Genomic DNA, 15,778 nt, shown 5'->3' with positions numbered 1-15,778 from the left:
TATGACACTTGACGCTGTCTGTGATTCCATGATTCCACGCTGAAGTAACCAATCAATCTGTTCGATTTTCTTTGTCTTTTTTGGGGGGTTTATAACTCACAATGTTAAATGTGATTGAAGTCTATCCTGCACAATGACCACTGTACCCAAGGATACAAGACCTCCTAAGACTTATAACTCCTATTTATACACTTCCCTACATACATATTACTACTACCACCTACACTGACAAACTACTTCTGCTTCTACTATTTCAATACAACTACTAATAAGATAAATAATAATCAACAAATCCTCATGATAATACCAATACTGCATTAATTGATGTAGTTTTTGTAGTACAAATGTTACAAATTATTTTTAAATGGGATTTTTCCTATTCGTCTACTATTTGACCCATAATAGCGTTATTATATTCTTTATCTAGGGGAATCAACTCCTAGTTTCTATCCATCAGCGTACATCTCACAGTAGAGACACATTTAAAGTCTCTGGCTCCAGGCCAGACATTTTAGGGGAAATAAATAACCTTTTTATGTTCTGTCTAATCAGTGGGACCTAGTGAAAGCCAGGAAACAGCATTTCGACATGTATCTACCAGCGGACAAGCTTGGGTTACACATCAGAGGAGGGGCTATACTTCCAACCCAGACACCTGCTGTCACCACCACATACAGGTATAGAAACGCACACATCCCCATTCACACACACACACACACACACACACACACACACACACACACACACACACACACACACACACACACACACACACACACACACACACACACACAAACATACGCACACACACACACACACACACACACACATAATACACACACACGCACACAATCACACACAAAAGACACAAACACAGAGACAGACATTCATTGATAAATCATTTCAGCACATACCAAATAAAAACGTGTGTATGCGAACATTGTCTGTGTGTGTGCGCCCATTTATGTATTCATCCGCCGGCATGTATCTGGATGTAACAAGCTATTCTTCTGTGTGCGTTCCTCTAGTCGGCGTAACCCCATGGGTTTGATTGTTGCTCTTGACGACAACCAGCGCGCAGTAGGGGAGCTATTCTGGGATGATGGAGACTCCAGAGGTATCGCTTTCTTTTACTGTGATTCGTTTATCTGTGTGTGTGTCTCTACGTGTGCATGTGTGCATGTGTTTGTGTGTGTGTGTGTGTGTGAGTTTGTGTGAACTCCGTTTACACCTCTTATTATAGGCATCGTTTATGAGCGTTGAATTGAAGCGCTTATCTCAAAGAGTGCAGACAGCATCACTTGAAGGGGCTGCAGTGTTTTTAAACACCGGTGGTCTGCGGGTATCTATTAACCGGAGGGGTCTGGTCACATCAATGCCGGACTAATGTCACAGACACTGTGTGTCTTTGAATTGTGTTTCTATTGCCTGAACATGGGAGTTGGAGGAGTGGAGAGGGAAGGAAGTAAAGCAGGAAGAAAGGAAGGAAGGAAGGAAGGAAGGAAGGAAGGAAGGAAGGAAGGAAGGAAGGAAGGAAGGAAGGAAGGAAGGAAGGAAGGAAGGAAGGAAGGAAGGAAGGAAGGAAGGAAGGAATGGAGGGAGGGAGGGAGGGAGGGAGGGAGGGAGGGAGGGAGGGAGGGAGGGAGAAATGAAATAAGTATGTAAGGGAGGGAGGAGGTAAAGGATGAGGGAAGTAAAGATGGAAGAAAGACAGGAAATATAGAATGAAAGAAGGTAGGGAGGTTAAAAGGAGAGAAGGAAGGACATAAGTTAGGGAGGAAGGAAGTAAAGAAGGTAGAAAATAAGTAAAAGACAAAGGAAGTTAAGAAAGAAGATAGGAATAGGGATGGAGGAAGAAAGTAAACAAGAAAATATATAAATAAGGGAGGCAGGAAGTAAGGAAGGAAGGAAGGTCGGAAAAAGGAAGGAAGGAATAGAGAAACAACATAAACAAATAAATGCACCCAGGGAATCAATAAGATACACAGAAAGGAGGGAAGAGAATAAAGGACGAATGCATGAAGGAAGAAAACAAGGTAGGTAGAAATGGAGCTAGGGAGAGAGGGAGGAAGGAGGGACTTGGGGAAAAGGTTAAAGAACTTGGAAAGGAGAAAAACATGACGCAAGGTGGGAGGGAATAAGGAAGGGGCATGGAAAAGGAATAAAGAAACAGAAAAGCGTAACAAAGTCTTTAATGTCATGCTCTTCTGTTGCAGCAACCGTTGAAAATGGGAACCACATCCACTACAACTTCTCTGTTCATGATGTGAGTTGTATTTTGTTCAACCTACACACTTTCATCGCAGCTTTCAGATCCATCCCACACATTGCTTGTGAACTTCAATCAAGAGTCTTGAACCACAAGACAATATAGACACCAATCTAGCAACAACATTCCCTCTTACACCAAGAAAGATTGATCCATGTAAAAAGCAATGCAGGGTCACGCGCTGTGTTCCTGCTTCATATAAACCTGTGAAATCCCTTCTAAGCTTGTGATGCAAACGTTGACTTGTTTTCTCTTGTTTTTGGTATTTTGGTCTTACCGATTCAAATGTGTTTAGAACACTGTGACACTGTATAGAGAATACTAGAGACTTTGCCTCGGGTTCATAAGGATGACCCTTTAGTGCATATGTTGATATTCATTATAGTGAGATGATGATGATGATGATGATGATGATGATGATGATGATGATGATGATGATGATGATGATGATGGTAAGGATGAGGATAATGAAGTTGATGCTGAAGATGCTGATGAGGCAGTTGATGAAGAGGATCATAGTGACACAACATTTTTTAGATGATTGTGAATGTAATAATAATAATTATTATTATTATTACTATATTATCATTATAGATATCATTATTTGTTTATCAAATATTGCTATTGTCAATATCAATGTCATTGCCATTGCTTATGAGAAAGAGATATAGTGCGCTGCTCCTCATTGATTGTTTCAGTAAAAGCTTTCAGCACTATGCAATACAGCATATCAAGCTTATGATCAAATAGCTGAAAGGTAATTCCCCAGAATCATTTTGATCCATCTTTGCAGAGGAAATCAATTTCTTTGAGGTTGTATCACCTTTTAATTTCAATGACAAAACATTCTCATCCATCCATCAAGAAATATGAGCTTGTCGTCAAGAAACTAAAGGACACATCTAGAAGCCAATACTTCAATTTCAATAATATCTTTTCCTAAGTATGCTCTAGGCCTACTATTTATAGCCTCATTTTGTTTTGATTTCCGGCCTCACTGCTTTCGCTGGCAATCCCCTGAGCACAGTTCTACTTGGTTACCGACAGGTAAAGTTCTTCTTACCTCCGTAAGACGTACTTTGTAAGTCCATCGCAAATCCCTATGAGTATCTTAACATGAGCTATCGTCTCTTTGAAGTCGAATAACCGATCTTCACCTAAAAAACAATAGCATTAACGCAAGCCTCACGCTCTGGATAAACCGCTTGATGAGACGTGGTGTCGTCCCGCTGCAGGGAGTTCTGACCATGCAGGTGACCCATGCCGGCTACAAGGACCTGGGTGGCCTGGTGTTCGGGGAAATCAAGGTCCTGGGTGTGCCACAGCCCCCGCCGCTGGTGACGGTTACCCACGGGAACACCATCACCATTCTCAATGAAAACAGCATCCGCTACGACGCCGTCAAGAAGGTGAGCGCTGCACGCAGACGCCACAGCGTTGTGCCTGCTTAATCTCCCAAACAGGGGGGGGTTAGGCAAGCACCCAAAAGCACGCTGGCAATCATAGCAAAAGTTCTTGATTTGGTGATTGAATTAATGAAGAAAAGGCAAGAAAATAAATAAATTTAAAAATATACATATGCATCTATTAATATCTTAAGATTCAGATTTAATTATATATTTACATATATAAATATTTGTTATTTTACCACAGCATTGTGTAAATACCAATCACTGGACACACCTCTGCCTTGACACAGTTCTGAATCAATACATTTATAGATTCGACAAACTAATCTATAAACATTGTTGGTTACTTCGGCATATGCTTAATATGAAAATAAAAATAAGAAAATAATAACTATAATTCGATAACGACACCCAATCATTTGTTTCTTACATGTATGATCTATTGACTTAAATTTTGTTACGTAACTTTTCGTATTTTTATATAGCTATAAATATATCTATATAGATAAATATATGTCACGTTATGCAGTCATGATGAATCTGACATTGGTGGGGACTGTAAGCTGATCCCATTTGTTTCAATAAGATATCCATGACGCTGTACTCCTCAAGGTTAACCTAAGTTTCAGAAATAGAAGTGTGTGTGTGTGTGTGTGTGTGTGTGTGTGTGTGTGTGTGTGTGTGTGTGTGTGTGTGTGTGTGTGTGTGTGTGTGTGTGTGTGTGTGTGTGTGTGTGTGTGTATGTGTTTGTCTGTGTGTTGGCGAGACACAGAGAGACAGGCAGAGATAGCGGTGGATAACTTAAATTAAGAGCTTGACCTTACAGCGTTTCCTGGGCATTATGGACATCCGGCAATAAGGTGTCAGAACTGCTGTCAATTGTGTTTGTGAAGTCGTGCAGGTTTGTTCAGGTGTGCACTTTTGTGTTTCTGCCATTGTGTTGGGGTGTGTGTGGGGGGGGTGTGTGTGGGTGCGTATGAAGGTCTTCGTGGTTGTCTGTGTTTGTGAATGGTTGTATCTGCCCTTCAAGGTCTGTATGGTCCACCGCTCATGTAAGCACTTGTCAATGACTCATAGCAGTAATCATTTCCTGTAACACATCCATCATCCTCGACGTGTCCTGCTCTCTAAACCAGCCTGGAGAACAATTGTCGCGGTCACGTCTGCGATGCTGGCATGTTACAACAGCTGCACCGTGACGTGTTTTGCAACACGTTCAGCGGCCAAACGGGACTGTCAAGCGCTTCTGTCTGGCTTTACATGCGGCGGGGGGGGAGCATGTGTTCTACACTTTAATGCATAGAACTCACTTTAGTGCGTCCCGTCCCCGATGCTCTCTGTGATAATCTCATGTCTCTTTCCTTGTTCTACCGCGTGTGTTGTTGTTTTGTTTGTTGTATTCACCACGTTCATGGCTCCACAATCTCTCTCCTGGTAATAAGTAGGACAGTCGGTACGTTTACATTAGTATCAGTACAAGTATTGCATTTTATTATATTGTACTGTATTATATTGTATACGATTTGTTAATTTGTGCTTTGCATACGCGCCAGGTGCTGGTGGTGAGCGGCCTGGAGCTGATTGTGGGTGAGTCGTACCTGGTGGCGTGGCAAAGGGGGGGGGCTGAGTACCAGAGGTTCGACTGCTACCCACAGAAGGGCCAAGTGGCCACTGAGGACAGCTGCAAGGCTAGAGGCTGCCTCTGGGAGGTAGGGGACACAGCAGAATACACACACACACACACACACCTACACCTACACCTACACACACACACACACACACACACACACACACACACACACACACACACACACACACACACACACACACACACAATTCAGCAAATTCTTCAAACCAACATAGACTCAGAAAACCCACACAACATTAATCTGTCCACCCATCCATTCGTCCACCTGATCAACAAGCAATTCATCCCGCCATCCGCCCTTCCATCCAACCAGTAAATCCCATTGCAGCACGTAACACATTTACATTGAGGGGTGGCATGCGGCTCAGGAGAGCGAGTTAGCTGGAAACCGTAAGATTGCTAGTTCGATCCCCAGCTCCTCCTAGCTGAGTGTCGAGGTTTTCCCTGGGCAAGACACCTAACGCCTAACTGCTCCCGACGAGCTTGCCTTGCATGATTGACACTGCCATCGTAAGTGAATGTGTACATGAAAGGGTGAACGTTTCAGCCATCTGCACTTTGGGTGGCCACTGGTTAGAAAAGCGCTATATAAATGGAGTCTATTTACCATTTACAAAAGATGACTAATTCTTTTGAGAATGAATGCTCCCTAAACGCTGTCTTTCCCCGTTCCTTTTAGCCTACCACCCGTTCAGGCGCTCCATGGTGTTTCTATCCTGAGGACTACGGCTACGGCGCTACCATAATTAACGAGGCAGACTCGGGAATGACCTTTGACATCACAAGAAACGGGAAGTATGGGAGCAGTGGACTCCCAGGCTCCCCGGACATTGACCAACTCCGCGTGGAGGTCCGCTATCACAGCGAACACATGCTGCAATTCAAGGTGTGTGTCGTTGTATATGGACACCACGTATGTGTGTGGCGTGGTGTCCATCTTTCATCAGGTGATCTTTATGCAAAAGCCGCACTTTGTGCTTGTTTTATCTTCGGGTTCCTGCAGCTGGGAGCACAAGTAGAAATATAAACCAAATCATATCTAGGTTCCTTGCAGACACCAATCTTTATATGTACTTTACTATGTCACAGACATACGCACAACAAACAAACTACGACTTGGGGCCATTATATCTATCCTTGGTGTCTCTATGATGTGTGGTCTGTGATAGATCTGGGATCCGTCCAACAAGCGCTACGAGGTCCCGGTTCCTCTCTCCGTCCCCGCCACTCCAGAGACAAGCGAGGCCAAGAGGCTGTACAAGGTCGTCATCACCAACAGGCCCTTTGGGATCAAGGTGATCCGAAAGAGCACGGAAACCACCATGTGAGTACTGCAGCAGATGTCGGTTTTACTACGTCCATGGGGAGAGATGGATTTTTTTTAGAGGGCTTTGGTAGGCATGGATTATGTTTGAGCTCGGAGGAGGAAGTGGCGGCAGGTTGGACTGGCGGAAGGGAATTTTTTTGTGCTGAAAATCAAGTGCAACATCTCATTTCACAGTTGCTGCTTGTATTGTGGGTTGCTATAATGGACCTGGGCGGTCACGTGGTCTCGCTGAGACCCTGGAGTTCTCGGAAGCCTTTTGACAGGAAAACATTCACGATGAAGGGGGGTTCCAAGAAGGGTTGGATTTATTGGTTGTGCTCACTCAGCCGGTCGCATATTTGAAGAGGGCATAGTTCCTAGGAGTCCATTGTCAGCAACTAAGGTAAAACATTTACATGTACACAGTAAAACAATACAATAATATCTGCCATTGAACCTATGTGATATGGTTATGGTCCTTCATAGATGGGGTTTAACCAAACTCCCTGGGTCTGTATGCATGAAATAAACTCATTCTAGGTGACTGATCTAACGTCACAAATTTAACAATTGAAAAAATGTGTTTTCATATTTCTCATGGTCCGGACAGCACATGCTAAGTGGTCAGTGAGGTCTGCTTTTGTTCTGCTCTGAAGCACCACTTACAGTTGTTCGCTTCATGTGTGTATGTTTTGGTAATAATAGTTGTATTCCCTGCAGATATGGTTGAATGAGTAAGATGCTTTTGCTTCTTGCAGTCTTATTGCACTCTGCTTTTGACCATTTGCAGTCAAGCAAATATCTTTAGACCTATCTCTCTCTCCCTCTCTCTCTCTCTCTCCCTCACTCTCCTCTCTCTCTCTCTCTCTCTCTCTCTCTCTCTCTCTCTCTCTCTCTCTCTCTCTCTCTCTCTCTCTCTCTCTCTCTCTCTCTCTCTCTCTCTCTCTCTCTCTCTCTCTCTCTCTCTCTCTCCTTCTCTCTCTCTCCATGCTCAGTTGGGACTCGGCCGTGCCGGGCTTCACCTTCTCAGACATGTTCATCCAGGTCTCCACGCGTTTGTCCTCGGAGTACGTGTACGGCTTCGGCGAGACGGAGCATCAGACTTACAGACACAACCTCAACTACCACACCTGGGGCATGTTCGCCAAGGACCAGCCGCCTGGCGTGAGTGCTCAAACGCACGCACACGCACACACACACAAACACACAAACATGTTTGATTCTTGAACATCGCAATTTTAAACGATACAATGCACTGCATCGCAAAAGGTGACAGTAATTCACAAAAAATATTATTTGCTATTTCATGGGCTAGTCCTCAAGTAATGTATCATTAGCAATGTTTAGCTCCCTTTAAAGGACACTTTCACAGGTTTCAAAAATATATGATATGTGTATCTAACTATGATAGAATGGAGTGGAGGGTGGGCATTAGCCCAAGGTTCAGCATAGTCGAGTGACTAAGGTTCTCTTCCCCCAACCAGAAGGCACTGGGTGTGATCTCCCATGCCCAAAGCCTACATATAGGCATCCATGAGGAGGCTGCATAACTGTAGGATGAAAAAACAGAATCTAACTATTTTCTTGCAGGTGCATGGGATTACCTTATAAATAATATAGTCTCATAAAGCAAAATAGGGAAATCAAATCGTTATTTATATTGACGTAACAGCATTCCCTTAACAAGGCACTATTATAGGACTGCTTAGCAAAGTTATAAAACAGATGATAAAATTAAGCTAAATGATGTAGTGTGGTGTGTAGAGAACATGCTGAAAAACTGCTTTGCCATTTACAATAGCTTTTGATGCCTTTGTCTAAGCCCAGCTGTGATCCCTTAGGCAGCAATAGAGACAACTTTTCTCATGCACAGTTATGAAACCCCTTAGTGTTATTGTGCAAAAGTATCTGACGATGGTCCAACATATCGAGGTCAAACGTTTATTGGTTGGGTTTGTTCACCTTTTCTTTGTGTCATACAACAGAGATTAAAAGGATGTTTTGTTTTTTTCGAGAGAATGTATGAATAATTTACTGAACTTTACACACCAGGATGGGGATAGTGCAGAAACTATGTGATGGTACAGTAACTTATAATATCTTTACAACATCGACTACCTCGCAAAATACATCTTAACATGCATGTAAAATATGCATTTAGAATTCCATCTCATCCCATTTCAGCCCATTAGTTCTACTTAAACTCCAAAAGAGTGAGACACAATACACATAGAATTGACCCTCATGATATCAGTGTTTCTCAAATGATTAACTGCGCACTGTTAACGGCGACAGTGGCTGTGGCAGACCCTCCGCGACTCTGTCAAAGGCCATTTCACTGTCTGCGCCGTGGACGACGCAAATAAGGGTTTTGGAGCGTCATGATTTTTTCCTTTTGGAGTCAGGAGAATACGGCGTTGACGTCTTCTTGCTCGTGTCAGCATTACCGGGTTTTAATTGCCGAGCCGTCAGAGAAACCTCCACAGGGTGTGGAGTGGGTAAAAGACCTTCGGAGAGATGAAGAGGAGATTGATAGGGTGGAGGGGTTATTAAGGAGATGGCCAAATATAAAGCTAAAGTGTGGACTAAGTGAACAGCTAGATGACTACAGAGCAGATATGTAACATTCTACGATACTACTAAGACTTTTTGCCAATGAAAAAGAGAGGGAAGATAAAAAGAAGAAGAAATAGCATGTGTGTGCATGTATATTGGTGTTTGTGTATTTGTATGTTGATGGTGTGTGTGTTTGTATGTTGTTGGTGTCTGTGTGTGTTTGTGTGTTTCTATGTCCATGGTGTCTGTGTGTCTTTGCACAAGGCAAGGAGCACATAACGCATGAGTGACAACACAGGAGCTTATTCATTGGCTGTCACTTGTTGTCAGCAGACAAGTAAATGACCTTTCTCCTCTCTGATTCAGACTCATGATGCATGTGTCCTGTGACACGCACACACACACACACACACACACACACACACACACACACACACACACACACACACACACACACACACACACACACACACACACACACACACACACGCGCACATTCGCAGCCATTTCTCTTTTTTTGACGCGGAATAAGAGTGTCCCTGTATGGCAGAAGTGTAGGCCCCTGGCTCGCTGTGACAGGCCCATGACGGTGGCTCACACAGCAGTGACAGCCAATAGCAGCCCTGCTACCCTGCAGCCCTCCAACAGCCTGTCATCCATCCAGCTCTCCTTATCTGTCCAGGACCGTCTCCATCGCCACACCGCCACATCCAGAGAACCACAACGCCCTCTTGGCAATTAGAGGGCATTCAAGCACATTCGTGAACCACACACACACACACACAGACACACACACACACATACACACACACACTATACACACACACACACACACACACACACTATACACACACGCACGCACGCACACACACACACACACACACACACACACACACACACACTCACTCACTCACTCACTCACTCACTCACTCACTCACTCACTCACTCACTCACTCACTCACTCACTCACTCACTCACTCACTCACTCACTCACTCACTCACTCACTCACTCACTCACTCACTCACTCACTCACTCACTCACTCACTCACTCACTCACTCACTCACTCACACACACACACACACACACACACACACACACACACACACACACACACACACACACACACACACACAAAACCCTTCTGACAGTATAGGGCTTGCATGATTATTGGAAAAAGAAAGCTGTACATACAAACAGGATGGAGGTGGAGGGGATTAAAGGCAAACAAACATGAACAATTGACGGATGTGCACCTAAGCATAATAAATGCGGCAGAAACAGAAGAAATGTGACTCAGTGTTTTAACGGGCCGAGGGGCGAGCAGTGGGGGAGGTGCCTGTGCACTCAAGGCAGACGCATCAAGAGGGAGATGCGCCATGGTCTGTCACTCTGTTTGCGCAGAGATGGACGTTTTGAAGGTCAGTGGGCTGACGCTGTCCCCTGATTTGCCCCCTTAGGACAAGAAGAACTGCTACGGGGTCCACCCCTTCCACATGGGCCTGGAGACCACGGCCCACGCCCACGGCGTCCTGCTGCTGAACAGCAACGCGATGGGTGAGCCGCACACACACACACACGCACGCACGCACGCACACGCGCATACACACACACACACACTCACACACACGCGCACACGCACACACACACACTCACATGCACACACTTACATGCACACGCAAACGCATGCATACACATGCGCACACACACATGCCATGTGAATGCATTTACACATGCGCACCCACACACAAAATAGAAACACATGTACACACAGCTATACAAACACATAACCTCGAAATATGTGTTATACATTGCCAATGCATTAGTATAAACATGTAGATATATGGCAGCCTAATCTAAATCTAAATCTAAATCATAACATTGGCAACAACCACTTGTGTATGCATTGCTCATACATATATATTTGTCTGCAACAAGTAAGGTGGTCCACCTTCAAGTATATCTAGTTAGGTATGATATTCACTTCTATACATTGCCTCTCTACACAAAGACCTTGGGATGTGTACTATGTATCTATACTACGACCCCCCCCCCCACTCACACACGCACACACACACACACACACACACACACACACACACACACACACACACACACACACACACACACACACACACACACACACATACCCCCCCCCCCCCCCACACACACACACACACACACACACACACACACACACACACACACACGCACACACACACACACACACACACACACACACACACACGCCGCAACCCTTCTACACCATCATGTTGACCTTTTGAGGTCAATACCCCATTGAGTCTGGATACTGAAGCGAACCCATTGTGTGTTATTTGTGTGTAGATGTGACGTTCCAGCCCACGCCGTCCATAACCTACAGAACTATTGGGGGCATCCTGGACTTCTACATGGTCCTTGGACCCACTCCAGAGATGGTTGTGCAGCAGTACACCGAAGTAAGTAGAGAGAGAGAGATTAAGAGAGAGAGAGAGAGAGAGAGAGAGAGAGAGAGAGAGAGAGAGAGAGAGAGAGAGAGAGAGAGAGAGAGAGAGAGACTGTTAATGTTTGTGTGTCTGTGTTTCTGGCCGTGGGCCGCTGTTGATGGACTGTAGCAGCTGGGAGTTCCTCGCTTCATTGCCCTCTTTCATCTACCCAATCTCAAAACGTGCACACACACACAAACACACACACACACACACACACAAACACACATATACACACTCATTCAAACACATGCACACACACACAGACACACAAACACACCAACATACACAAACACAGACAATATAATCATTGTATTGGATTTTTCTCAAAAATATATTTTTTTCTGTTCTGAACATTTCCTGACTTCATTTGTTTTTTTCTCCTTTCCCAACAGCTTATTGGCCGCCCTGTTTTACCTGCCTATTGGTCACTTGGGTTCCAGCTCTGTCGTTATGGTTATGCCAATGACAAGGAGATAGCGGATCTATATCGAGACATGGTGGCGGCCGGCATACCCTATGTAAGTTCCCAGAGAGAGAGAGAGCACCCTAAGATGTATGGACTGCCATAAGGTCCCATGGTATCATATCTGGCCTATGTGTTTCAGCCTTCCTCAGGCCAAAGCTAAATGCCTATTTTGTACCGTTATAAATGAGTCATGGCGTAAGCGGTGATTGCTTTCAGACATTTGGCGTGCTCTGGTGTCAACAGGCTGTGAAATGGTTATAGCTAATAATGCCATAACGGCCAATGGTTCATGCGAATGCCTGCCAGTCTTTTAAACCATGCTGATTTGGATCAAATAAATGTGTCGCGCCACACCTCCCACACAAAGATGTAAAAACAAAGTGTTCACTTTATGAATAAGGCCCAATCAAGGATAACGCCGGAGCACCGCACCATTGGCCCTCGACTACAACGCCTATTAACCTTCACCCCGACCGCTCTGGATCTCCATAGTTAAAAGGAACTAACGTCATCAAGCTATTCATATTGAGCACAATACGATGATGACAGCACCACTTCTCCGCTGAGTTATGACAGCGCTGGGACGGTCGCTCAAGGCAAACTGCCCAGTTTAACCTGAGCCCATGTCTCATCATTGTCTAAGATATGCTTCACAGTATGCACTCATCGATTGCATTACATGGCCTAATGGAAGAGATACAGATGCTGGATGCTTACAGGCCCCAAACCTAGTTTATGCTAATGCATTCAATGTGCTGGTGCCCCTTATGTCATCTGTGTGACAATTAAGTATATATATGTATAATACACAGGTAAAAACGGTACGTATAAATCTGTAATATTGTAGATACATAAATAGAGTATCCAATCGATTCCTTCACTTATTGTCCAATTACGCATATTGATGTGTAGGATAGAAAATCGAATGTGTGAAATGTGATCGATACGATTTGATTTGTGTGCTCCACAGGACGTCCAGTATGCAGATATTGACTACATGGATCGCCAGTTGAACTTTGTTTTGGACCCAGAATTTACTGGACTTCCTGCCTTGGTGGATCGCATGAGGGGCGAAGGCATGAGGTTTATCTTCATTCTGGTAATGATACTATCCATGATATGATACAGACGCTAATGACTTTTGTACGTAACATGATATAGATGGCAACACGTTGGGGATACCTACACCAAAGAGTTAACTGATCAGTATTAGCAACCTCCTAGTATAATATGAGCGGCATACATATCAGGAACATATACATTTGCCACATAGTTACAAGTGACATACTTCTTGGAGTGCAGTGTCATTGGGACATTTCAAATTGGACTGCATGGGGGAAGTAAAGAAACCAAAATGCTTTTCCAGGATCCAGCCATCGCAGGCAATGAAACAAAGCCTTACCCCGCTTTTGACCGTGGATTGGAACAGAATGTCTTCATCAAGTGGCCCAAGGAGTTGGGCGACGGGATTGTCTGGGGCAAGGTAAGAAACGGGACACGGTGGGACAGAGACAGACAATGAGAAACATGGGATGCAATGTGACTCATTGCGAGCCATACTTTGTGTTTGTATTTGCAGGTGTGGCCGGATCGCCCAAATGTCACGGTGAATGAATCTCTGGACTGGGATACCCAAGTGGAGGTATGGTTGCTCTGTCCAGTATCCTACGCTCCCTGCTGCTCCGATCAAGTCACCTGTACACGTGTGTGTGTTTGTGAGCGAGACCGATCCCTCTCTCACCTGGCTGTTCTCCTGTACCCCTGACGTCCCCAGAGGTACAGAGCCTACGCCGCGTTCCCCGACTTCTTCCGCAACCACACGGCCAAGTGGTGGCTTCAGGAAATCAAGGACTTCTATGAGAGCTTGAAGTTTGATGGACTGTGGATTGTGAGTCAGCCACTCATGTGTTTGCATCAAAACATTGTAGAGAGATTGTTGTTGTTAGGAATCGGTGTAAACGTTTACTTTTTTTATCAACCCTTTGCCCAGGACATGAACGAGCCTGCCAGCTTTGTCCATGGCACTGTAGGGGGAAAGTGTCTTGGCTCGGATCTCCTGGAAAATCCTCCATACATGCCACGTAAGGAAACCGCACAAAGTGTGCATCTAATAGTCAATGGACGCACTCACATACTCATGCATGCTAGTAAACCCCCATGTCAATCTCCCATTATACCCGTGGTGCATGTGTCTGTGTGTGCCTGGGGTATAGTGCGTGATAGTGTTAATACCTCCACTTATCCCCACCAACACCACCACCATCACAACCACCAGCGCTGGACGCCATGGAAAATGGGCTGAACCATAAAACTCTGTGCATGAACAGTCAGCAGTTCCTCAGTGATGGAACTCCGGTGAGACACTACGATGTGCACAACCTCTACGGCTGGTCTCACGCCAAGCCCACCTACGAGTAAGTGTTTATCCTGTCACTGGCTGAATCCAGGAATAATGCATGTGTTATGTATATTTATATAAACAATAATGTATGTATATGTCTAATGCAATCAGCACAAATTTGGGTTTTCATCAATCAAATTCATAATGAAAGGAAAATAAACATGAGCAAGTAAGCGGTGCCTTACTGAATCCTGTAGCCAAATTTGGATAATAAGTAACTCGCATGCACCGATGCCAGGACATAAGAAAGATTGTCATTGGCAGTTTAGTCTTAGGTCTCTTGGACAGGGACACATTGACGCTTGGAACATGAAATTGAACCGGGCGACCCGCGAGCTACAAGACGGCTCCCTCTTCCTCTTGCATGACAAATATAAGACATTCAGGCAGTAGAAGAGCTGGAAAGGAATGAATCTACGTCGTGAGCCCAGAGCACTTTGGTGTTTCGGGACAGAGGCAAATTAATGTTTTTTCAAATTCATTTCCCATCGAAAGTAGACTAAAGCTATTTTTCTTTATACTGAAAAGGGAGAATTTTAGGCTTGTTGCTATTTTCCTATTTAGTCATTTAGGGGACGGCTTGATCCAAGGCGACAGAGCGAAAATCAGATGGGCTGAGGGCATCTTGTTCATTGAAGTCTAAAAGGCAGACTGTTTCAGCTGGGAGTCAAGCACCCGAGCCACCACACCTTCCCGCCCCAAAGTGCTATAGCTGTGAGCTGGTGATGTAACACTGTACTCCACCGGTTTCTGCAGTGCACTTTTGAGTGTGACGGGAAAGCGAGGTGTGGTGGTGACTCGCTCGACCTACCCCTCCAGTGGAAAGTGGGCTGGACACTGGCTCGGAGACAACAACTCAAGCTGGGACCAACTTTATAAGTCCATCATAGGTGAGTGTGTGTGTGGCTGTGTGTGTGTGTCAGTGTTGGACACATTCGATTACTACTATAACTGTGTGCATGTGATTCAAAATAATTCATGATAGTAATAGTAATAAATATTATAGTAGAAATACAAATGCAAAACAATGCATTGTTTTAAGTTGTACTTTTAATACCCAATACAATTCACCTTATCTTAATGAGTATAATGTTTTGTCTCACCCAACTCTTCTCCTGGGCAGGCATGATGGAGTTCAGTTTGTTTGGAATACCTTATGTGAGTATCACAGCTCGAACTGGCCTCTCATCATCATCCTATCGATCGATAATTCCATTGATCTGACCAAAGGACAC

The 15,778-nt window shown here is 44.5% G+C and overlaps 1 protein-coding gene across 1 annotated transcript in view; it reads left to right on the top strand.

Moving 5' to 3' along the window:
* si (sucrase-isomaltase) overlaps positions 1–15,778 on the top strand; it is an 83,389-nt gene that overhangs the window by 52,315 nt on the left and 15,296 nt on the right. The window contains exons 38-56 of the mRNA XM_060076236.1: positions 540–677; positions 1,029–1,117; positions 2,217–2,266; positions 3,505–3,678; positions 5,232–5,387; positions 6,006–6,212; positions 6,496–6,650; positions 7,628–7,796; positions 10,648–10,744; positions 11,534–11,646; positions 12,069–12,194; positions 13,113–13,241; positions 13,509–13,625; positions 13,722–13,784; positions 13,917–14,030; positions 14,133–14,223; positions 14,418–14,556; positions 15,300–15,433; positions 15,667–15,701. Coding sequence (XP_059932219.1) covers positions 540–677; positions 1,029–1,117; positions 2,217–2,266; positions 3,505–3,678; positions 5,232–5,387; positions 6,006–6,212; positions 6,496–6,650; positions 7,628–7,796; positions 10,648–10,744; positions 11,534–11,646; positions 12,069–12,194; positions 13,113–13,241; positions 13,509–13,625; positions 13,722–13,784; positions 13,917–14,030; positions 14,133–14,223; positions 14,418–14,556; positions 15,300–15,433; positions 15,667–15,701 — 2,296 coding nt within the window. The remainder of the gene's footprint in view (positions 1–539; positions 678–1,028; positions 1,118–2,216; positions 2,267–3,504; positions 3,679–5,231; positions 5,388–6,005; positions 6,213–6,495; positions 6,651–7,627; positions 7,797–10,647; positions 10,745–11,533; positions 11,647–12,068; positions 12,195–13,112; positions 13,242–13,508; positions 13,626–13,721; positions 13,785–13,916; positions 14,031–14,132; positions 14,224–14,417; positions 14,557–15,299; positions 15,434–15,666; positions 15,702–15,778) is intronic.

Source organism: Gadus macrocephalus, chromosome 16, assembly GCF_031168955.1.
Source record: "Gadus macrocephalus chromosome 16, ASM3116895v1".
Classification (NCBI taxonomy): Eukaryota; Metazoa; Chordata; class Actinopteri; order Gadiformes; family Gadidae; genus Gadus; species Gadus macrocephalus.
This window is presented reverse-complemented; position numbering and strand designations above follow the sequence as displayed.